Source organism: Strongylocentrotus purpuratus, unplaced genomic scaffold, assembly GCF_000002235.5.
Source record: "Strongylocentrotus purpuratus isolate Spur 01 unplaced genomic scaffold, Spur_5.0 spur5_scaffold_12, whole genome shotgun sequence".
Classification (NCBI taxonomy): Eukaryota; Metazoa; Echinodermata; class Echinoidea; order Camarodonta; family Strongylocentrotidae; genus Strongylocentrotus; species Strongylocentrotus purpuratus.
In genome coordinates this window covers 17,271,306-17,295,556 of record NW_022145597.1, presented here as the reverse complement: position 1 = coordinate 17,295,556, position 24,251 = coordinate 17,271,306, and the positions used below count along the sequence as shown (strand labels likewise).

Sequence of the window (24,251 nt, the reverse complement as noted above, 5' to 3'; positions counted from 1 at the left end):
TAATTACAACTAAAAACTAAAAATACACAGTGTATGCAGCAAAGGGATATTAACATTAAACAACAAATTGAGTTCAGGTTAAAAAAAAAATGAATTCTCACAGAATCAAACGAAACTTACACTGAATGTTCAAGATTACAAATAAATGTCTTTTGCCAAACAATTTGGGTAGAAAATGTATACTGGCTAAGCAATGAGCACATAAAGATAAGGAAATCAAGGCAAGTAGGCCCGACACCATTTGTGTAGTCCCATACATCTTTCCGTGTACAGTGCTTGTTACCTTACCAAGACTGGGCCAAATTTATTATGATTTTGATGACTCTAGAATCTTGCAGTTCACACCAATATTTACATGCTACATGATCAACTTTTTCTGATCCATTCCACACATTTTCTTTCACTATGCAATCGCATGACCATAACTCAACATTATCTTTAACTGGCGCTCAGGCCATCACGTACAATTCACTTGTTACAACAATTAAACATAAATGCAAACACGATAGCATGCGTTTCGTTTTCTGTTCAACTTTAATATGAATGTCCGCTTTTAATCCTTCTATCACAAACTCTAAAAAAACGTTTGGTCAAAATTGAACAACAATTACGTGCGGAATAACTTTTGTTTGTTTGATTTATCGATTTCTGTATCATTTGTCTCCTTTTTTCTCGAACACACATATCCATGTGCATTACTGCGACATTTATATTTTGATATCTATATATTGATACGCTTTTCTATTGACATACATCTATTGACATAAATGTAAAAAAAGAGAGTATTAATTAGATAAATAAGACAAAGCAGGGCTACAGCGTAAAATGAGGCTTGATGTGCTTGCAGCCTTCAGTTTGAACACATTTATGCAAAATGGCGTCTTCCCATTACAACATCCAGATTAATATATTCAAAGTATGGAAACAATTTAACCCCTTCGATAAGGGATTGACAACCGATGAAACTCTTTCTGAAAGACTTTGAAATGTTACCAATAATGGAGATCAGTCTCTGAATCCACCAGTCTTATGACTTAAGTATACATGTAAGGCCAATAATTTATGTTCCACTTAACTTTTATCCCTATTCATCTACTTATCTTTTCGAAGATTACTTACATTTATAGTCACCTAAGCTTGTATTGTACTTCTTATCATTTGTGCTTTGCAGTTTTATTCTGCAAATACGATCGCAGTAACTTTCAAAAAATCATCCTAGAGCAATTTCAATTCCCTATTGTATATCCAATAGAAATCAAATTCGGATTACGTAATACTTCATTATATTTTTGCACATGTCAATAGGTTTTGGACAATGCTATTGAAATAGCCTTAAGGTGATGTTTTTGAAGCCTTCTGCGATCTTGTTATCATTACAGGGTAATGAGGCGTAGGCCTATCCACATCAACTTGTGATTTGTTCACCAGGCTCCTTTTGTGTACTCTTATCCATGTTTCTTAATTAACTTTGATTTATCAAAGAAATAAATTATGCTTCTATTATCTACGGTTATGTTTCAACAGGAAACTAGCGTGACTTGTTAGGAATACAATAGCAATTGTTCATGAATGTTAAGTGTCTATTAATAACCTGCGCTTAACCTACAAACAGAACAAAAAATTATACTACAGACAAAAGAATGTCTTTGAAGACAGTACGAATAAACGGGTATAATAGAAATGATCAGATGATTATAGATTAGTCAATCCAGTCAAATCATTTTCGCAGATCTTATAAAATATTATACAGAATATTGTTCACTGATTACTATCAGAAAATATACCTACTTCAAGTATAACAAGAACAAGTCAATAAATTGCTTAAAGACCACTTCATGCAAATGTTGGTACATCGACAGAAGATTATTTAAAGGAATAGTTACAAACAAGAATAAAACAATGTCAGAATTTTCTTGTATGGATATTTAAAGGGAAATGTAAACTTGATAGCAGACTACTCTAGAAGAAAGCTGAAGAATCAGAAAAGCATACTGGTGAATTTAAACGAAATTGGACATAAATTGAGAAATTTATTCAATATTGAAAGTTTCAATCACTATAGATATAGGCTCTTCATATTGGCTGAATCGGGAATTTCGGAAATAAACAGACATTAGTAATATTTATGTACACGACAAACGAGACTGTTATCTTTCATTACGTCACAATATTCACTGACAAAATTGCCAGTTTGAGATTCGCATAGCAGTATGGATCTCATATTTCCAACGTTTCATAACTTTCTTATTATTGGTTCGATTTATGTCAAACTGTCACCATTCTGTTTTATTCTGCTTTCATTCAAATGAACTTATTACAATGGTTGGATTGCCCTTTAAAAGACTTAACACTTTCTGCTTGGATGTTTCCCCCCTCTGAATAACTTCTTAGCTCGAGCCTCAGGAATCAAAGTACGGAGCACCACCATCCGGAGTTATCTGATTGTAAAAATGATGGATAAACATTAATTTAGGCACCAATGTGATTTTAATTCCTAAGGCCTATCGAATTAATTAGAGCTGTAACTAATTGGGTCTGTAGCCACATCAATATTAATACTGCTCTCCATGCGGGCCCTGTAATTATTTGCACAGGTATTACCGGTTACCCCACGGGTGGAGAGTGGCAAATATAGATTAATGTCTTGCCAAAGGACTAGTGTCCGGCTGAGATTCGAACCCTCAACCCTTGTATTGAAAGAACCTGAAAGAACCTGGATTTAGCTCATGCTGCAATGATAATTATAAACCTTTAGGTCAGTCAGGAACCTCATGACTTTTAAAAGCCTATCGCCTGTCTGATTATCAAGATATTTATGATTGAAAATCGAAATCAAACTTTGTGTTTTCCTAACGGTTTTCATAACACAACAGTATATTGGGGAAAATGAGTATGGAAAAACCGGTCACTCAAAGATTTTTTACTTTTTTGAGGCACTTTGTGATCAATTTAAATCGCGATTTTTTTTCGGGCTTTAATATTACACCATATCACAGACATTGTTAACACGTAGGGCCATGAATATCAGATTTAACATTATTAACGATGCCTTTAATGAGTGAAATTCCAACATATTTCAGAGTGTAGGACTATTTAACATTAGAGGATATTTTCTTTGAGCAGTGGCTATAGACTAACACCTCCCCCCCCCCGAATAACTACACTTAAACAACTTCACCCCTTACATTTATCACGGACACCCGGACAACTATCACACCCCCTTTTAAATTTTCATCAACTTTAGTCTTTCTCAAGGCAATAACGTAATGGTTATTTTTTATGGGGGATGGTGTACTCGAGGTGATTGTCCATGGGATAGTGGTCCGTGGTGGTTCTTCGGTAGTAGTTAAAGGCAAGGGGTTGTTGTTCTTGATAAATATCAAAGTATGTCTTACCCTCATGCAATGACAGTCCTCTTTGAACTCGCTTTGTTATCATAGCCGTTATACCAAATGGACATGTACCAGGTTCCGACGTCGCCTGCGTTAGATTGTTTGATCACCACGTCGGTTTGCACCTCGGCCTTCCCCGATGCCCACCTATTACCCTCCTTGATGCAAAATATCTTGGTTAAGGCATTGCCTGGTCGTTGCACTTGCCCGTATATCTCCCTTCCAGCCCTGCCACCAATCTTGAATTGGAGAACAGTATTCCTTTGCCCATTCAGCTTCACCTGCGTATAGACACTACCACGGAAGTATGGCCGCGCTGTGGAATAGAATTTAGAATAATGCTGGCGATGACAAGTATAAAGATGCGGCATTCCTCTATACTATATAGGAGAAGTTTTCATATAGTTTATTACGCAGCATTTTAGTTGCCTCGGATTATGCACACTCATCGCCAAAAATAACAAGATCTGTGACAGCTGGAGTTACCACAGTAAACAGTATACTGCAGAAAAGTGTGCCTCCTTTTTCCGCATTTTAAATTTTGGCTTTAGATATATCTCATGTTGTTTTAAAACTATGATTCATTTTCTTAAATGAAAGTCCAATTCTCCGATTTAGTGTAGAAATGTCATATGTCTGAGTTGAAGAACTAAATCAGAAGTTAACATGATCAAAATAGTTTAGTCATTGTTTACTCATTGTATTGCATAATTGTTGATGCATATGATTGCATTTGTCGAATTTGTTTTGTTAAAAATGAACTTGGTGGAAGGAGTAGAGGAATAAAAAATAATTTAAAAAGATTTTGCCCCCCCCCCTCTCTCCCTTATTCCAGACTGAAGTATAGGTGTATTAATGTATACGACTTTATAAAATCCATGTATTCAGTAGAATTTCGGTCTCCATCTTTATACCTTTAATTTAATATGAAATTCTGTAAATGATTAGGATACCCCCACCCGACCCCCCCTCTCTCTCTCCCTATCTCTCTCTCTCTCTCTCTCTCTCTCTCTCTTCTGAGGACGATATTTATCTCACCAGCATCCACAAAATGATCGTAACTACTTCCCCCCAAATTTAAAATCGCATAGCCAAGTGCGTCGCATATTGAAATGGGCGAACATGACGATCAGTGCAGTCATTTCGCAAAAAATAAGCACTTACATGCCAATTATGGCAACAGAAAATATTTAAACTTTTACATGCCATCTGTTCATAAAAGTGCACTTAATAACTTGTAAAGAGTTCTTTCAAAGTCATGTTGGTGGAAAGTGTTGAAAATTGGCCAAAGTCAGTAACAAATGTCTCTCATTTTGGGTAAGCATCAACAGAGCCAATCATACACATAAATCGGCCAAACTCGATTTCGGTTGAACACATTCTGACGCACATTATTTGTTGTTTACTTGCCTAACAAAACAACATGCGTCATATTGTGTCCAAGTTACATGATCTACTTTAATTTGTTTATACATCGATGACTTTGACTAACAAATTAGTAGGACGCCCTCAGATTATTGCGATACATTATATTTTACATTGTAGTAGCCTTCAAAGAAGATTAAACAAAATATGATATTATCAGCACTGATAGAGAGAGAGAGAGAGAGAGAGAGATAGAGAGAGAGAGAGGGGGGGGGGGGAATTGGAGAGAGATGGCAAATAAACCATATTTTAGTGTGAAGTTCTTCGAGATATAAAACAATCTTTATGTGCTTTTGAATATGACTAAATCGGGTACTTCCATATAGTCCAGCTTCTGTACATTTTTACTTTTTATTCTTCTATCCCACGCATCGAATCCAAACACAGTGCGGTGTCTGCAATCATCGCGCAAACTCTCAAAGTACCGTCCAAAAGAACAGAAATGAGAGGATTGGCAAGGTCTTAAAAACTGTACTGTCAACGTTGAGGGTGTCTAATTTTATCAGCTGATTGGGCGCGAGAAACGGAAACGGTCCAGAGGCTGGGCTAGTACTTCCATTGAAAGTAGTCCATATTATTCAGTCGTCCCAGAAAAAACGAAACCGAGAATAAACGATGTTTTATCATAACTTAATCACAATTATAATAATAAATGACACATATTTGTAAAGCTTAAATCCTCTTCTTTCATTTAATGGAACTCATAAGATGAATATTTAACGTATGAGGGATTAAAACTAATTTGAAGAGAGGGTACCTAAAAGTCGTTTGGCGGGCGGTATCTGAATTTCAAAGAGAAAATCACATTTTTAGAAATTTCATTTTCTGCCCTTTCATATGACACCTCATCAGGAAAATGAGCCAGGAATAACGAAGTTCTGTTTGTTTAAAGTAATGGTTGCAGTTCAATAATTTGTTTAAACGAATTCGTTTTCAATGGTTGCCTGCCGTAGCAACAAATAGACTTAACTCTGGTTCGTTGACGATCAGATATGTTTTCGTTTGGAATTGCTTAAAACCTTTTCAGTAATATGAAATGTTTTTCTTTGAAGTATTCTCATTTTTGTAATTATCATTAAAAACTTAATCTTCTGGTAAGATCTTTTATGTCACATTTTTCCTCTTCACATCATGATCACTACATTTGTTAGTTGTAACAGTTGCCACAGTGTTTATTTTTAACAGCACAACTAGATCTCAAAACAGCTTTGGATTACACTCATCCCTTAAAACTAGCAAAATGGAAATAATAATGATTACAATATATATACATAAACAATCATTATTCTTCTTAACAATTAGACCTACATATACACAAAACACAAAACACACACAAACACAAGTATATATTAACGACATTGATATACTACACTGCGCTTATGACAACGATGGAATGAAATGAAAACCAAAACTATGTTTTTTAATTAGTCAATTCCAAATCCAACCAGCCCTACCAGACGTCACAAATCGTACTAAAAATGCGATAATAAAAAACATCTTAAAGTATCATTTTAGGAAAGTCGGAGGTATTTATGAAAAGAATACACCATCATTTGTATTTCTATTCCATTTCTCTACCAACCGATTATCTCTCTATGTCTTTTTGTAGTCACAACTAGGATAAATCTACTTGCATTCCATTTGCAGATGTATTATTTTTATTGTATTAAAAGAAAACCAAAGCTCCTTCTCTCCCCTTTCCTTTTCTTCTCTGCAAGTCACTCTCATGCTTTCTTATTCATATTGAACTAAGTTGAGGGATGCGGGCACGTCAAGCTACTTTGCTTATGCTGTAGTCTGTATCTAATGTATGCTAATTATGCATTCAACATATAGTTGTCTAATTTCGTATATTTTCTGTATATATACATATAAAATATTGTATTAAAGCATATTATTTTCATGAAAATGTATGAAGAAAAAAAAGATGCAGAAACCAATAAACCAAATCAAATCTAATCTAATCAAATCAAATCTAATCTAATCAAATCAAATCAATTCTATGTTAACAAATACATCCATGATTTTTGTCTCTTTTGTAATGAGTTGAGGTAGGGTAAAATTTCTTACCTGACATGTCTGACAGTTCATTCCCAGGAATAGAGTAATACGCTGGCTCTCCCAGCTTTATGTCAATGTCGTTTTCTAGTTCGAATCTTTCACCCATGATTATTTCAAAGATAGTACTATGCAGACTATTAGTTACTAGTTCGATATCAAACTATCTGCAAATGTCAAGATCTAGAATGACCCCCTTCAATATAAATTCGCGCCTTGATATCAATGGGAATTGATTGGGTCGTGATTGGGTCGTATCATAAAATCTTGCGATTCAATTCAAATAGAAAAATTAATCCCTAGTATTTCCATATTTTCGTCGTTGATGAACTATATTTTCTGATTTTCTGCGGAGTCTGAATTATCTGTTCCAATTTTTGTCCTTAAATGTGTAATTGTTGGGGGGAAAAGAAATATAGAGGGAAAAAGGGAATGACGTATACACACAGAAATAAAACAAGAGTTAAGACGTAATATTATTGATGGTAGCCCCCCCCCCCCCCACACACACACACTTTGATAAACACAAGTCTACACCCTATTGTGTACATACCTCAAATGTATTCACCCAGATGATATTGCGAAATCCATATTTCTGAGCTAAGAGATATCATTTCCTAAACCAAATGTTTTATCTCCGTCACGTCGCATGAGAATCATACACACAAGCGATCAAACTTGAGTCTGATGTAAAGATAATGATATGTTATGACCCCACATTCACCCGACGCCAAAATATGATAATTTTGTTACCACTGCTCCCATATACATTGTACGTGGCACCACTGGCACACAACGCAAACATCATAGCCTGATTCTGCCTACCAGTGTCGTCACACGGGGGCTGCGAAACGGTACTAAACAGACACACAGAACATTACAGATAGACATACAGAAGAAATGGCGGCCAACAAAACACTATTGGTTTCATCCAGCACAGAAAATTTACGGCAGTTATCTGAGTTTGTAACTTCTCCATCGAGAATAGAATTATCCGACAGGCTCCCTCGGCACCTGAGAGATTGCAACATTCCCGGTGAGTTAAAAAGGAAGAAAACTACGTTATGAATTTGTTTGAAGAAAAAACATCATATATTGTGCACCGTTGAAATATATATATATTTGATTATGTGTATGTATGTACAGTAATCCTACATTAAGTGTGCTCAGCCTTGGGCATATTCTCTATTTTCTCGGTGATCAGTGTAACACGGAATATGAACATGAATTCATATCATCTATTAAAGCTTGTACGTAGAACACCCCACTTCTTACACAACAATATAGCGAATTGGAATATATGTGTTTTTTTTTATAATGAAGTATGAACATGTACTTTTTGTGTACGTACAATTGTCTGTACGCCTTTCTTTCTTATTCAAGGACACGTGCATATAATAATCATTCGTAATTAATTTATTAGGTAGGAAGTTATGATTTGATTTTTAACCAATTCAGAGGACCGTTCTCATTTCATGACCAGGTAAAAACGGCCTACATGACACTGTGTGATATGTTATAGATTTGACCGTAAAAAACGCTCTTTTGCAATTCAACATATAGCCAAGTGGAATTACAGGGAATCCGTTGGGAAAACGTGCCGACATTTTTTTAAATTCCGACAATGACTGTCTTTCCTGTATGTATGTAAAGGGTGTATGCAATTATGTATGTAAGGTTTTATATATGTATATTATACAATGCCCTTTTCATTGATATCTAATATGTTCGGTTAATAATGAATTTCTAATTTAAGAACATATATTACGTTGATTTTTTAGTTGTATACATTCATCCCAGTTTATATAATACTTTTGAGATGAAGGTATCAATCTCGGTTCATTGTGAAATTCCGCATAGATGGGAAGTTCCAATCCTCTCGCAGGCATTTAATTCGGATACGAGACAGCTGTGACGTCATTTGTATTTCAATTCACCCTTAGTATTCGTCGTTTCAATATTAGTGGGCATTGAACCTGATCATGGACAAAGAGTAACCTGTTTTTTGTTAATTATTTTGTTGATCCCCAAGGACGAGAAGGACTGTATACATTGTTTGGTCATTGTGCTAAATCTGGAAGAAAATTACAAATCTATCTGTTTACCGTGGCCGCATTTATAATACTTTGTGGTGTTAACATTTGTGGTTTTGCTTTATAAATGTCATTGTTGTTCTATACCTTGGGGCTTATAACTAAACGTTATCGATGATTGCCGTATCATGCTTGGGCCTTATGAACAGATGAGTTTTCTTTCAGAATCAGCTACATTTAAAAACGATGTAAACTGTTTGTGTCATTTGAATTGCTCCATGGAAAACACTAAATTCATGAAAAGCCATAACCAACTGATTATGCTCTATCGAATACGGATACAGGAGTAAAGATTGATGAAATAGTTTCATGGAATTCCTGATCAACATAAACTACTTACGCTCTGATCAGTTTATCATAAATCAATGTATATTTTAACTCTGTATAGTAAACAAAACAGTGGAAATTAATAATGATATGCCAAAATGCGAATGGGGACTCTGATACTTTCACGGACATTTTCATTTTCGCAAAATAAAATACCAGTGCAACAAACATAAAGGATAAAATACGACAGAAGCTGCTTTAAATCATTTAAATTATAGCACTGAGTACATCAAACTAAAAATGAAAACACTACTCAAGCCTGCTTTATCTATGGCTGTAATTCATCGTAAACATTCATTCTACATCATAGGTTGTGGAGTATTATGTACCCATATCAATCTGTAAGCTAATTATTGAATATTGGACTGGATTTTCTACGATGATTTCTTTAGTTCAACACATATATCTTCTACTTGATCTATTGGTTGATTCATTTAGTTTTGATTACAGATGTCTTTACCATTCTCGTTCAAATGAGGTTCTGAATAAATCAATGTCAAGCTCCGAACATATAACATAACAAAATATACTGTTCTCAGAGTTCATGGAAAATCATTAGAAGAAAACACATTTATTCATATTTATTCATTTATAATTCAATTGTTAAATGGAACACCATGATCAGTCAGCATTTTGATTTTCATGGGATCCCCTGAAGTTGATATATTATACTTGGTGTGTTGTTACAGCATCCAAAGTATGAACTTTTGTGCAGCTTCTCATGTTCAACGTATATAGTAGTACATGTAGTTATTGAACACGTCTAAGCTTTTGGTGGATCTGTTTTTCACACTGTGTCTGTATTCTTCTTATTCTTTTTATCTCCAGATCTTCAGAAGGAGTATGCTTCACACCATAAAATGAAGGTTCCCTGCAAGACTTCAGAGAGGGAGAAAGGCAATAGTGATGTGCTTGAAGAGAAGTTCGAACATGAATCTTCGGAAAAACAACTAGTCAACAAAGCAAAACATTCTCTTCGGGATACTAAATTTCCTGTGTCGAAAAGCCAGACAACACCAAATCCTTCAAAGAACAACTGTACTGGAACTGCACATTGCTTTGAACACCATCATGTGCTGGCAAAAATCAGAACTATCTGGACAGATATGTGGACCGCTACAAACGATGATGCTCTCGCAAGTGGCTAAGAAGAAGCACCTATTTAACTCTCTTCGGGACTTAGACTCGTACAAGAATGAAAAAATGACACTTTTATATTGCAGCGTCTTGACTAAGGAAAAAGTTGCAACAGAAACTTGAGATGAACACAATAACTGTTACGCCACCCCTAACCTCAGCTTTCCGTAGTTTATCCGTCGATTGGAAACGGTCAGGGACTCTGTCCATCTGTTTCACGTCGTCTTTGTCTCTTACAGAGAATACTTTTTTTTCTTCGAACAATGACCACGCGTCTCGATCATAAGGGTGTTCGACCATCTGTTGCATTTCAGTAGTCTCTGTACTGTTTCAATGCTATCATTTTTATTTTAAATGTTGTGTTCAATGATTTTCATGTTCTTCCAATATATGTTTTAAATCAGACTCTCAATCTTTCTATAGATTAAGATTATATGCAAGGTGTGAAGATTACTTCATAACCATTTGATCAATGTTATGTAATTTTGCGCCAGCTAACATTTTCGTCTACCGAGATAGCTAGGTGGAGAAGTGCTAAACGCAAAACAAACCAATGTACTGAGCATGCTCAGTGTGCAAACCTAATCAAAATGGAGGACAACATTTTGGGCCTTAGCTTTTGATACTTTTGGAGATATTTCCACTAAGGGAAGACTCTAAAGCTTCTGCAATAGCTGAAATTCTAGATACAGGTAAGATCATTAATATCAACATAATTTGTATGTATTTCTTAATGTATTGAAATCAGGGTCGGCAAAAGAGTGTTCTGAAAACCACCTGTGTCTGTAATTATACGAGTTGACCTGTCCTGGCCCGACAGGGCCCCGCGGCTTCTTCATATAAAGTGTGGATTGTTCAGGTGGTCGTTTCAGCTGTTTGACTCCGTCATAAAAAGCAGTCGCGTGTCATTGAACTCTAGGTCTCAATTTGGGCCGTGATGTGTAACTTGAAATAAAGGACCAGATTTTGTTATTGTAATAAGTAGATATCTATAAGTAGATGATACTAAGCTGATAATGTCTCATTTCATTCTCAAACTTCTTGTCGTTTATTGATTTGCACAGAAATCATTGTTACAGACATTTCATGTAAGTAGGAGCTGCCTGCCTGCTAAGCTACTAAGTTAAATCTTAGATTTCTTGTGGAGTAGAAGCAGCACAAAACCTGGCAGCACAAAATAAAGTAAAAATATTAACCTGTATTTTATTTTTGATCTAGATCTAGATTCTAGTCTAGACCTAACCAACTTCCACTGCATGTCTTCATAAATTGTCTTTGGTTGTTTCTTCTTGTTTATGAAAAATTCTTGTCTAATTTAATGTCAAAAGCAATGTCATTTAGTAACAAACTTCAATCAACTTCAAATTTCACTTTTAGGAGAGTTAGTTGATTTTAGTTCACAGTAAAAGATAGATTCTTTGTACAGATGAATCTTCTTAGTCTTACCTTAATCATTGCGATAGCTACATGTATACTTATCCGCAACACCCTCTTGAGCTCACATTCTGTGATGTTCATTGACAGCCTGTCAATTTTATGCAAAACATTTATTTTATATGTAAACTTGCTATATCATTTTGTATGATAAACTGGGTTGATAATTGGCACTCATGGGATTCGATTACAAATTGTTAAAGGAAATTAATGACTTTCCTGTATTGTATGATCACGTCATCAGTAGCAAGGACTAGCCTACATGTACATGTATTTATTGAGAAATATAGAGATGTTTTTTTGAGAAATAAAAGGTAAAATTTGAAGAAAAAAAGTGGACCTTTCATTGTAATAAACATGTATATGAGGAAAGGAAAATTATTGTCTGTGGTATACAGTTTTATATAATTTGGCAATGAATTCATTAATGATGAACTTGTGACATATTGTTAATGGAGAACTACATGTACATGTAGTTCTCCGTTTACTATGCTGGGAAGAGTTCTTCTCTATTATTGTTGCTATACACATATTACTACTACATGTGCATTTGTGTTTTAAAGTCTGGAATATTAGTGCATTGTTCATTTTTCAAATAAATATCATAGTGACTTTATTCATTATAAATTGAGACATTTGCATTCTGTAAGTACTGTACAGTTGCCATTGCTTAATCCCTCTCCCTCTCACTAACTGTATTCACTGTCTTATTTGTCTCTCTCTCTCTCTCTCTTTTTCTCTTTCTCTCTCTCTTTCTATCTCTTTCTCTCTCTCTCACACACACACACACACACACACACACACTCTCTTTCTATCTGTCTCTCTATCTTTCTCTCTATCTCTCACACACTATCTCTGTATGTCTCTATATTTTCCTCTGCATTTGAAATACAAAATTCCATTACTCTTTATCCCCCATCCCCTCCCTCCACAACCTGCACACGACGATAATGATGATAACGATGATGATAAAAAGATAATGATGGTGTTGATAATATTGGCGATAATGATGGTGATGATGATAATGATGATAGTGGTGATAATGGTGGTGGTGGTGCTGGTGATGACTAATATGATGATGGTGTTGATGATGACTAAGGTGATAATGATGGTGATGATGATGATGATGATCATGAGGAGGAGGAGGAGGATGGCACTGCCTGGCAATCATACATCTCTGGTGGGCCTTCTATATGTATGTGATTTCAGATTTCAGAATTCAGATTTTTGTGGCATAACTCACCAGAACAAGGTTTAAAAACTGCAAAGTATAAGTTGCAATTAAATTGAAAATATTCAATTTTTTATGAAAAGAATTGGTTGTTAGAATTAAAAGCATGATTTCATGTCCAGGTCCTGCAGCATTCCAGTTTGTGCAAGCTTTTCTCTCTCAAAATTTCATTTCGTTTTTATATTTTTCTTGACAAATACAAACAAAATAAACTGCCTTAGCACTTGGGTACCAATCCATGTATCACAATTGTTTTACACGCTATTTGAATCGAACAGTTTATTTACTGAAGCATGCAGTGGGTGACTGCTCCCTTTAAATAATTTTTATTGCTTCACACGTAATGCCTGTACTGCACCTTGTCTCACAATAATCATGTAGCCAGTAAATTCTATATTAGGCAGTGCCCCTAAAGGTCATGTCTATTCAGGGATCACAATACATTCTTTGTCTGTTCCAAATGGGTGTTCACACACTCATTTGGAAGGTACAGGTATGTTCATGGATGTAAGTAATATCGAGCAATGATGCAGAAAGGGTACCGGTAGTCTTGTACAAGGATTTTCTTGGGCCTGGATTTTCTGCATCAAGTTTAAGTTAAACAGGGATCATTAATTATGAAGAAGTTATTGAAAAGGAGTAAAAGAAAAGGGGAAATTAAGAAGAAATGAAGGAAGATTGGAGTCATACAGGAAAGATGAATGGAGAGAGTGAGACACAGGCAGAGCGAGAGGGAAAGGGAAGAAGACACAACAAAGAGAGAGAGAGGGAGAGAGAAGAGGGAAGAGAGGACTGCAAAATGGCGGAAATTAACCTTGGGGGTAAATGCCGTCACACAATACTTGGCCTAGTATGAAATAAGTAAATAAATGATGGCAATATTCAGAAGAAGGGACTATACATGGTGCATATTTTAATAATAATAATAATTCTTAGCTTTTATATAGTGCTTAATACAAATGTCTCTAAGTGCTTTACAAATATACTATTACCCCGGTCATTGGATTCAGTGCTTGCCCGCACCCACTGTGTGCACAATCTCCACTCCCTGGGGAGCATTCCAGCTAGGCGTTACATGACGCTCAAAAACTGTTTGACCAACAATGATGGTCGCCTCCTACCGGGTACCCATTTAACACCTGGGTGGAGAGTATATTTGATTTAAATGTCTTGTGTAGCCACAAATATGGATTTCTCAAGACTCAACTACTCATTGGTCACTGCTTACTTTGCAATCAATGTTATAGATCTATTTAAGATCATGACCCTGAAAAGATGTTGGAGAAGGTTAACTATTAAAATATTAAAGAAAATAGACAAGGTGTGATTAATTAAAAACCTTAAATAGCTACATGTAGGCTGTAGCTTATATGTACATGTAGTTTAGAAAGCTGTTCATTTAAATAAACATGTAGAGATCTCTTGAAAAATGAATTAAAATCAATGTGATAATTATTGTAGGGTGCTAAATAACACAGTTAAATATGAATGGTAATATAATGCTGAATCGCTGATTACGCATTACAATAGTCAAATGGCTTTACATCTATCCAGAGTGATTTGTTATTGACACATACTTCTAATGATTTTCCCCTTCTCTCCATTGTCATATTCCGTGCATCTCTTTGTGCACCATACTGCAATGTCAACAACACGGCAGTTTAATAGCAGTTTCATGCTATCAAACACAGTTACACAGCATGTTTCACAATATGTGGACAATGATGCGCTTGTGTACACACTCTTGCTAATGTGTACACACAAGCATAGTAATGATACAATGTTGTGACTGCACCCTATAGTGCAAAGGCAATGGCTCAGCATCAAAACAGAAAATTTTATCGGTTTTACAGTTTTACTCGTATGCTTGTTGTCGTCCTAGTTGAATATCTGCAATCAACTGTCTTATTGCTTGTTTGTTTTGTACTTTAATCTGTTAGATATTTATTTGTTTGACTATACATGTACATATTCATTGCCTTACTTCTTGCATTTGCCATGTTTTACATACTGTATATTTATTGTTATTTTTATGTTTGTGGACCCCTTTGAAAATCAGCTGTGCTGAAAGGGCCATCCACCCTATGAGAGGAAATGAATAAATAAAAATCTCAAAATACATTAGTTGTAATGAAGAGTGAAGTCATGTTATTGTTATCTTATTTTTGATTAAATAAAACAGTCCATTTTTGTTAGGGCTATTAGATTTTACAAAATAGCTGTTTGAAGTTGTAAAACTAAATGAAGTCGTAACGTCTAAACTGTAGAACAATAGATGTTATAAAATTACCCTCACCAATTTATTTGTAAACAAACAGTATTTCTATCTATTTTGCCAATTGAACTTGTACTAGTCTTGGAGTTGTAATGTACATGTATCTACACTATTGATTTTGCCAGGCCTGAATATCTTTCTGTGAAAATGGTATTGTTCGTCATGTATTCTGCAGTAGTTTTTATTTGCCATGAATGTTCTGTGAAGTCTGCACCAACCCTCCCTGTATGAGTAGGCATAAATAAATTGTGTGTGTGTCAGTGTGTGTGTAGAGAGAGAGAGACGTAGATACACGGCACACAGAGACACAGAGAAAGAAAAGGCAAGAGAGGGAGAGAGAGAGAGAGAGGGCGAGAGGAAGAGGAAACACCACTAACACATATTTTCGCACTTGCGTTTGATACACAATAATGCCTACACATGCATGATATGCTTTGTATGGAAGAAGCCTCTATGTAGGCATGCAATAGTATAATATCAATACACGCTTTATGCTGATGTGATATTCCATTCATATGCAAATACAAGGTCAAACATCAAGGGTTAGGTATTATTTCCTTTACATTCCATGCATGCACATGTTAGGGATGTGTGCATGGTTTTTATCACTTGCATAGTGTACAAATGATTTAAAGCCCGAGAGAGATGAACAAACATTTTCTAGATCAAAGTGCATTTACATTTTACAGAACAGGATGCAAGTGTCTAATTCATTTTCAGTACTATGGCAATTGTAAATTAATCTAACAGCTAACAGAAATTTAACATAAATTTTAATAATTGTGGAATTGTTAAATCATCTGTACATTTAAAATACACAAATTGTCATTTTGTCAAAGATAAGGTACTTCCTGTAACTTGCTCATTCAAACTGGCCTAGTTGTTTGGGCAATATGGTGAATTCAAATGGTGAATTCAAATGATAAAGCTAGAGTAAACTTAGATATAAATGGCACTATTGGTTTAAAGGGAAAGATGATCCTAATGTAAAGTTGTTATATAAGCAAGAAATGGCAGAATTACTTGTACGTGTAGGTCTGTGATGATTTCAGTAAATCTGACATGGGGAAAAATTAAGCAAAGAAGGATGTGAATGTTTGCTTTTAAGATAGCCTTTGAAGCAACAGCTGTGTGATTGCATTTTCATGCTCTAGGAAAATCACTCCTGTGTAAATTTAAATTTTAACAATCCATTACAAATAAAACATAAAGATTAATATATAATTAAAAAAAAAAGTATTAGCCTTAATAGTCTTAATTACTTTATTTTCATGTTTTTGCAGTACCAGGTGTGAAGAGGTCATCAAAGACGCAACTGAAAACTCTTGATGTAAGACATCCCTACCCAAGATGGCAGCCGACCTGACTTCAATCAGCAGATTCCGCTGGATGATTGTATTGCTTGCTAATGAATTTGAGAAAACTGACTTAGACAGGGCTAAGAGTCTTGTAAAGGTAGCCAACACCTGGGTGAAATGATGAATTTCATGATATTGCCCTTTATTTTTATGGGGGTAGGGGGGGGGGAAGGGGTTCTCAACTTTTCTGTCGTTTGTTCTCCCTTTCAATATTTTATTTTTTTACTTTATCGCCTTTCCTTCTTACTTAGTGCAATTTTGATCTGTGATATGGCATAGACGCCTATTACACAATGTAGGTGTTCCACAAGAATCGTTAACTGGGTCTTTACTATTCCTTAACAAAGAGGTATTATGTTTTGGGGATCTCTGTCCGTCCCTCAAGAACCATTAGAAATATGAGGCTTCAACTTGGTAGAAGTATGTATCAACATAGGAAGATGATCCTATGCTGTAGTGCTATGAACTGCAGCAAAATAACACTGAGTTCCTATAGGAAATCTATTTATTCAGATGGCCATATCTCAGGCAATACTTCCACATATTCAATCGGTTTTCAACATTTGGACACTATTTTTTATGCTTTTTCGGAAAATGAAGTCAAAATTAGGGAATTAAAACTTTTTTTGATGATGTCACACTTCACCACTCTATTATCATCATCTCTGTGCATTATTTTGAGACAATTTGATCAACTTGTACTCATTTCAGTTTACCAGGCCAGTGCCCTTAGCATATTACTAAACAATATCAATTCATAATTTGTTCTCTTCCCATAGCAAATGATGCAATTTGCATTTGTGTATCAGGATAGCAATGCAAAGAATATTACATGACAGTCATTAAAAGATGTGTAAAAAACACATTCCAACTATAGACATGTAAACCTGTGTTTGATACACAAGCGTTATCACAGAATATATTTTGAATACAAAGGTTATAAAAAGAAGTGCTGGACTCTGACTCTGACTTGGAAGGGCCGGACAGGGACTCGGACTCAGAAGGGCCAAATTCAGACTTGGACGTGGATCGGCTGGAACTTAGCCGATAAAGGGGGCTATATAAGATTCAGCATGCTATTCATACATAAAAATCATAGAGGACTTGGATAAACATAAGTTCAAGATATGGGCAAATTTTCAGACCGACGCAAAAATTATACAAAGGAAATGGTGTCTAGATGATACAGGACACTATTCAAGATCTGCTTGACCAGTCATAAAAATTATAAAATAATTAGACAAAGGGCAAAGATAAGCATAGGATCTGACATACCGGTAAGTTTCAGATAAAGGAAATGTTTAATACAGAAGTTAAATGGAAAGTGAATGCAGTAGATAGAGGGCGCTGTTTGTAGTAAGCGTGATCAATAACGTATGAAACTGTTGAGGACTCTGATAATCATTAGGTAAAAAAACGAGCTCAGTTTCAGACCATTGCAAGGCTTCATTAAAAAATTACGAGCCAAAAAAGGTCAAAAAGGGTATTGCACCTAGATCGTCGCACATGAGTGATTTAATAAATCTGGCTACGCTATGCAATCGAAATTCACATTCTGTAGATGCATGCCAAGTCTCAAGAAAACTCGACATTGGGAAAGGGTTGAAAACGTGTTACAAAAATTTGAAACTTTTGAAAGAAAATGGCTACTAGCACGTCACGCTTGAGTGATTTTAAGAAAGTCAGACAATGATGCGTATCTAGACGTGCATAGGAAGAAGCCCAGAAAATTTGAACAGAATTAGAGGTCAGGAAAGGGTTGAAAAGCCATGCACAAAAAACGGGGAGAAAAAGGAGAACCTTGAACCAGCAATTTCTTTTTGTTAAAGGTTTTTTGTACGATTTCACTACTTGAATGATTTCCTCTTCTTGACCTAACATTACAGGACAGACTGGGGGCTGCGTACCAGAAGATAGACGAGCCGCTCAAGTTCTTCGATGAGCTGGAGAACCAGAACCTGATCCACGATGGGGACACCGACTACCTGAAGACGCTGCTGGAGCACGTCTCCCGCAATGACCTGATCGAGCAGGTGGAGAACTACGAGAGGGAGCGGCAGGTGGTGGTACGCCAGGTCTTCCGGAACCCCTCCCTTCTGGAGGGCCCCTTCTTTGGGCGGAAGGAGATCATGGATAGGTGAGGATTGCCGGATGAGTACCGTTACGGCTATTTCAAATGTGAAGCGGTAGACCGCTTCCGAACCTATTTGTGTCCCCTTCCACATATGTCTTTTTCTCTCCTGAAATATTTGTCTAAAAGTAGAAATTAAGAATCTCTTGATTTCTTAACCACTGAATAATGGTGCTTTGTGTTATCTCCACCGTTAGTCATAGTCATATCAATAGATTTCTCATTCTAGGATGAAAGATATGGATGAGTAGCATGTCGTGTGGGACATATTGCTCGGCATTGCCCAAAGCCAAACTTATTCAAGTGCATGAAATGTTAGTGAATCTTAGGAGCGGTTCAGATTCTTAACAATTTGTGAAAGTTTCTGGTTTCACAGTTTACTGGGTCAAGGTCAATTTTGGTAAGCTGCAAAAAAAAAGCCTTGAAAAAACCTTGAAAATATCTCTTGAAAATATAAAGCCATTCCGTAAATCCTCATAGCTAATTTTCCTGTTACCTATAGCAAAAATGCTCACATAGAGAAAGAGAGAGAATGAAAATCTGATTAAACAAAATTAAAAACCAATACGTTTGTTAGTGGTTCCCTGTAGTTTATGTGATGAAGACATGGATAGTGGGTTAGTGGTGCTCACTCCTTGGCAAGAAAGAAAGGAAATTCACTTCCAATCTCCTAACCGGCATTCTTTCAGGTCAGGTTTAAACCAAATCTACACTGATTTTATATCTCAGCTAGATATGTTGTGTTTATTTAGTCCCAGTTATACTTTTGGGGGTTTTATGCCACAAAATCACAGCACAAGGGGATTGCTTGGTATATTGCACTCTTTCCAAAACCAGTAGGTAATGCAACAAAAATATCCCTGCCGGCTTCAATAACACTACGAATAGCGGATTCCTGCAGTTCTCTGAATTTTCTATTAGGAATGCCTAGTTTGTTGGCCGCATATGATAAACTTTCTCGCAGAAGATCGTCGTCGCAGGAACTACCCGCCATCTTGGATGAAGAAAATGACGTAATGTCACGTGATTTATAATATGCATATGCATAGACTCTTCTCCATACGTGTTTCTGATTGGTTGAGTTCATTTCGTATTCATGAGGTTTTTTCGTACGAAAAACTGCCACGGATTCATGGTCGATAATAAAAAAACAACGACTAAAGCTAGACCAGTGATTATAGGCGGTGAGCCGCTTCGCGACTCACGGTTCGTAGTCTCGCCGTATCAGACGTTCTGCTTAGGGTTAGTCTAGCAGCAAAGAAAAAAGCTCGGCACTCCGCCTAGATTATAGGCTACCGTTATCCCAATATCTCAAAACCACTTCAGTTATGAACTTCAAACTTAGTGATAATATATATATATATATATAACCATAGGAAGACAATCATATGAAGGTCAAACTCAAGAACCACTAGAAATATGAGGTTTAGTAGGTCAAAGGGCAAAGGTCACAGAGGTAAACTTCTACTGTTAGCCTCACTATCGCAAAATCTCTAGAACCACTAGAGATATGAGGCTCAAACTAGGTGGTAATGTGTAATATCATAGGAAGACGATCTGATAACATTTTGGGTTTAAAGGTCTGAGGTCACAGAGGTCAATTTCTGAAATATTATATATTAGCCGTGTTATCGCAATATCTCAAGAAACACTGGAGATATCGAACTTAAACATGGTGATAGCATGTATCACCATAGGAATATGATCTTATTCAATTTTGGGTACATAGGTCAAAGGTCACAGAGGTCAATTTCTGAAATTTCGGGTTTTAGTCCTATTGCGTATCTCAAAAACCACGAGAGATATGAAACGCAAACATGGTGATATTATGTATCAACATACGAAGACAGTCTCATTAGGGAAGTAGGTCAAAGGTCATAGAGGTCAAAATCTGAAATTAAAGGCTTTATTGCAATATCTAAATATGTTGACAGAGGTACTGTAGGAAGATGATCCAATTACATTTTTGGGCCAGTGGGTCAAGACCATAGTCTACAATTGACATTTGATTACCGGTGTAGGCTTTTTGTTTTCATCGTGATATATTTCATCTATTTTCCAATATGAATTTAGCGCTAAGGCATATAGGAGACGCAGTCGCTTTTGTTTTGTTTTTTATTTATCTGGTTGACTGAATGGGACTCTTTGTTCCCAAGATCGTTTCAGGAGGATCACTCTAGGAAATTTCACGGTCATCAAAACAATTTCGGCATGACAGGGCCTATATGAACGTAAATGTAGAGTGCCCCATATATTGTAGAAGGAGAGGATTCAGTGTTCAGCATTTCTTGGCCTTCAGTCTTAGTCAAGGGTTCCAACCTTTTGCCTGGTGTCGGGTTACGTTTGCATTTGGGTATAAGGATAGGATTAGGGTGGCATTAGGCATGCAAGGCTCCACACTCCATTTTTGTTCATGGACGGGGGTTCGAAATGAACTAGAATCACAATACATGTACCCTGTGTTAAGATTTTGACATTTTGGGGTCAGGGCATAGATTTTAGGAACCAAACTATTCAAGGCACCTGCTAATGGCAAGCCTTGCATTAGGGTTAGGTATAGTGTTGGTTTCGGGTTTGAAATTATAAATTGGGTCAGTGTGGAATAATGATCACAGAGCAATTGCGGCGAGAGCATACATGTATGTTGTAGCCCCCTAACCACCAACCAACCCCAATTAAGGCATTGACAATCAAAATAAATCGACTTGGGGTGCCTTAAAAACCTAAAAGTCCAAGCCAGGATTGAGCGAAATGGAAACGGAACAGTCTTTCACTTTTAGTTCAAATAATTCTGTCTACAAGTAAGGATATTATAGAAAACAACAAAGATATATTTCAACAGTCACATGGGGGTAACCTTGTATTAACCTAACTAGCACCTAATGAATAACTTCCATATTGGAGCATGTCTGCTGTTAAATTACTTCCTTTGTGCCCTATTAGTCATGAGTACAAATTAGGTTTAATTGTATTGACAGATGCATTTCATGGTCTGTCAGATATAGGTAATGGTTGAGAAAATGGTTCAAACTTGGACGGTACATCTATCCTTCATTAGCGACATTTACATTCACATTTCCATGTCATAGGTAGATACACTGCCAAGATTTTGATATTTTGGGAAAGAAAAGCTTATTGTTTTTTTTTCTTCATACTTGATACCATGTGACGTCAAATTGATGAAGCAATGAAATCGTGAAAGCGTGATAGCCAAATTTGTCTCTTAAAATCTTAATTAGAACAAATTTAAAAAAAAACTGATTGGGTTTAAACATTCTCATATCAGGTTTGATTCGTAGGGTTTAAACAATTTTTTTGTTCATAATTCAGAAACGTGGCATCAATTTTAAATATTTGAAAAAAGATATAAATTGAAGTTGGACACCGTTTGTGCGGTAAGTTCTATTTTTACCTCCTGGTATTCCCACTCAACAAAGCGAATCATTGGGAGGCGAGGCCGCATCATCGATTGTATTCCAAAATCCCCTTGTTATCCACTATTGCAACATACATGTAGCTTACCTCACAAAATTCCCCTCCTTTGCTGTATGACTCTTTAAAGGTAGAATACCATCCTTGAAGAATCAATGGACAGATTAAAAAATGTATGCTATAGCTCATGACTTAAATAAGAATAGATTATAGCACCTTGCGCTACTTGCCTTTACACAGAGTGTACTACGAAGCTATGTAAAGGTAATTCTTAGAGATAGATGTTGTTGTATAGCCAGTCTAGCAGGGTGACTGTGTGTGCAAGGAAAGCAGACAAATTAAATGCAGATATGAGGCTACCAACTTGTAAGGATTTAGGACTCGTAAGAAAAACAAGAGTTTGTCAGATTATTGAAAATGAAGGAGATGACAGGTCGGGGTATTTACTGCACTTTCTTGTGAGGGATGCAAATAGTATGGAGGTGCTGTCATTATAGTGAGCTGCCAAAGCTACCGTGCCTAAGAGGAGTTTCTTCCTACGGGTTCACCGGGGTTGAGAAAGACATTATTAGGGCTAGTCACACATGACATGGGAAACCGTAGTTGAGATTCATTTAAAGATGTGAATAAATGTCTAGTGGAGATGGCAAAATCTAGCTTATAACTGCTTAGACTTTCAAGCCCATAATTGAAAGCAGAGAATTGGTTGACTATTAACAATAGAGTAATGATCATTAGATCAGTAAAATCCTTAATTTGGGTTATATAGTCCTCAGGAACTGCCTTTGCAGGTGCTTGTGCTTATTATGAAAGAGTTAAAAAAATAAGCGGTGGCTTGACAGATAGAGCAGAGGTCCTCGAACTGAAAGGTCTCGGGTTCAAACCCAAGTCAGTGTTGTTTTGGCCTATTTGTAGGGTATTAATCCTCAATTACCATGTCTCGAGGATAGAGAACAAATACATGGGTCCACTCTTCTATTCTGTTAAAACATATCCTTGCTTTTGGGGCAAATTAACTCTTTCCTCACTTTGGTCAACTAATGGAACAAATGCCGGACTGCCACAGTTGACTTTGGTCACATGCACAGCGTAATGAGCTCTATCTATCTAGTCCCAACATGGTGGCAGTCCCCAGGTTTCGATCAATGGTGAATAAAGAGTTTAAAAATCCATTACAGGTACATGTACACCCACGTGTAGACTCATCAATGACTATGTTGATAAAAGGAAGTTCACCTGCTGTTCAAAGTAATTTAAACTTGCGGTTCAAACCTCTATTGTTTGTATACGAAATGATGATGAATTTCCCTTTTAATGGTTCTCTGTAATTATGCGGGTACTTAACACAGTTAATCTGCTTCTTTCGGTTTTTATTTGAACAGCTATCATGGTCAAACTTACATGCATTATCATTTTGAATTGGGCAGTTTAGCCCTAAATGTCTCTCTAAACCCAGGAGTACATTAGACAGTGATTTTGAATAGTATAGGCATAGTAGGCAATACTGTAAAAGTAGAAATATTGGTGGTACATTCATTTTAGCGGATTTTGCGCTAAGCATGACTTCTGACGCGTGTTATGGGCAGGCTGAATCGCGTAAATTGCGCAAATTGAAGAACCAGCGAATATGTTTTGGGGTCACTAAGCGCTAAAAATTGATCATGTGAAAATAACAGCAAGTACAGTAGTAGGCAGATAATAAAAATTGATTTATCCCCATTCAAGGGCTTATTAAATCCTACTAGATGAAGACCCCAATCCTATTTAATTCACTGTTCCTTTTTATAACTCTCCAAAGGCTACATGATCTTTGTAGAAAATGCACATACACGATTTGGTCTTTAAGTCTGGGAAAAACCCAAGCGTTTAGGACGGAACTACTTCATTCAGATGAATGGATGATCACGTCTGCCTTTTGGAACCATTGAGTACCATGCTCAGGTTGTATTGTCATGCTT

At 36.2% G+C, this 24,251-nt stretch overlaps 1 protein-coding gene and 1 long non-coding RNA gene across 3 annotated transcripts in view; one reads left to right on the top strand and one right to left on the bottom strand.

Moving 5' to 3' along the window:
* Window positions 1-378: 378 nt before the first annotated feature.
* Window positions 379-7,055, bottom strand: LOC105447355. Its single transcript, XR_974053.2, has 3 exons — window positions 6,888-7,055; window positions 3,396-3,708; window positions 379-2,438 (listed from the first exon to the last, which is right to left on the bottom strand). It is a non-coding gene; the product is annotated as an uncharacterized LOC105447355 (long non-coding RNA).
* Window positions 7,056-7,615: 560 nt separating this feature from the next.
* LOC100890186 overlaps window positions 7,616-24,251 on the top strand; it is a 31,752-nt gene continuing 15,116 nt past the window's right edge. The window contains exons 1-4 of one of the 2 annotated variants that reach the window (XM_011685274.2): window positions 7,616-7,911; window positions 10,124-11,124; window positions 16,656-16,827; window positions 18,617-18,867. In XM_011685274.2, coding sequence (XP_011683576.2) covers window positions 16,723-16,827; window positions 18,617-18,867 — 356 coding nt within the window. In that variant the 5' untranslated portion in view covers window positions 7,616-7,911; window positions 10,124-11,124; window positions 16,656-16,722. The remainder of the gene's footprint in view (window positions 7,912-10,123; window positions 11,125-16,655; window positions 16,828-18,616; window positions 18,868-24,251) is intronic. The other variant, XM_011685273.2, reaches the window with a different exon arrangement.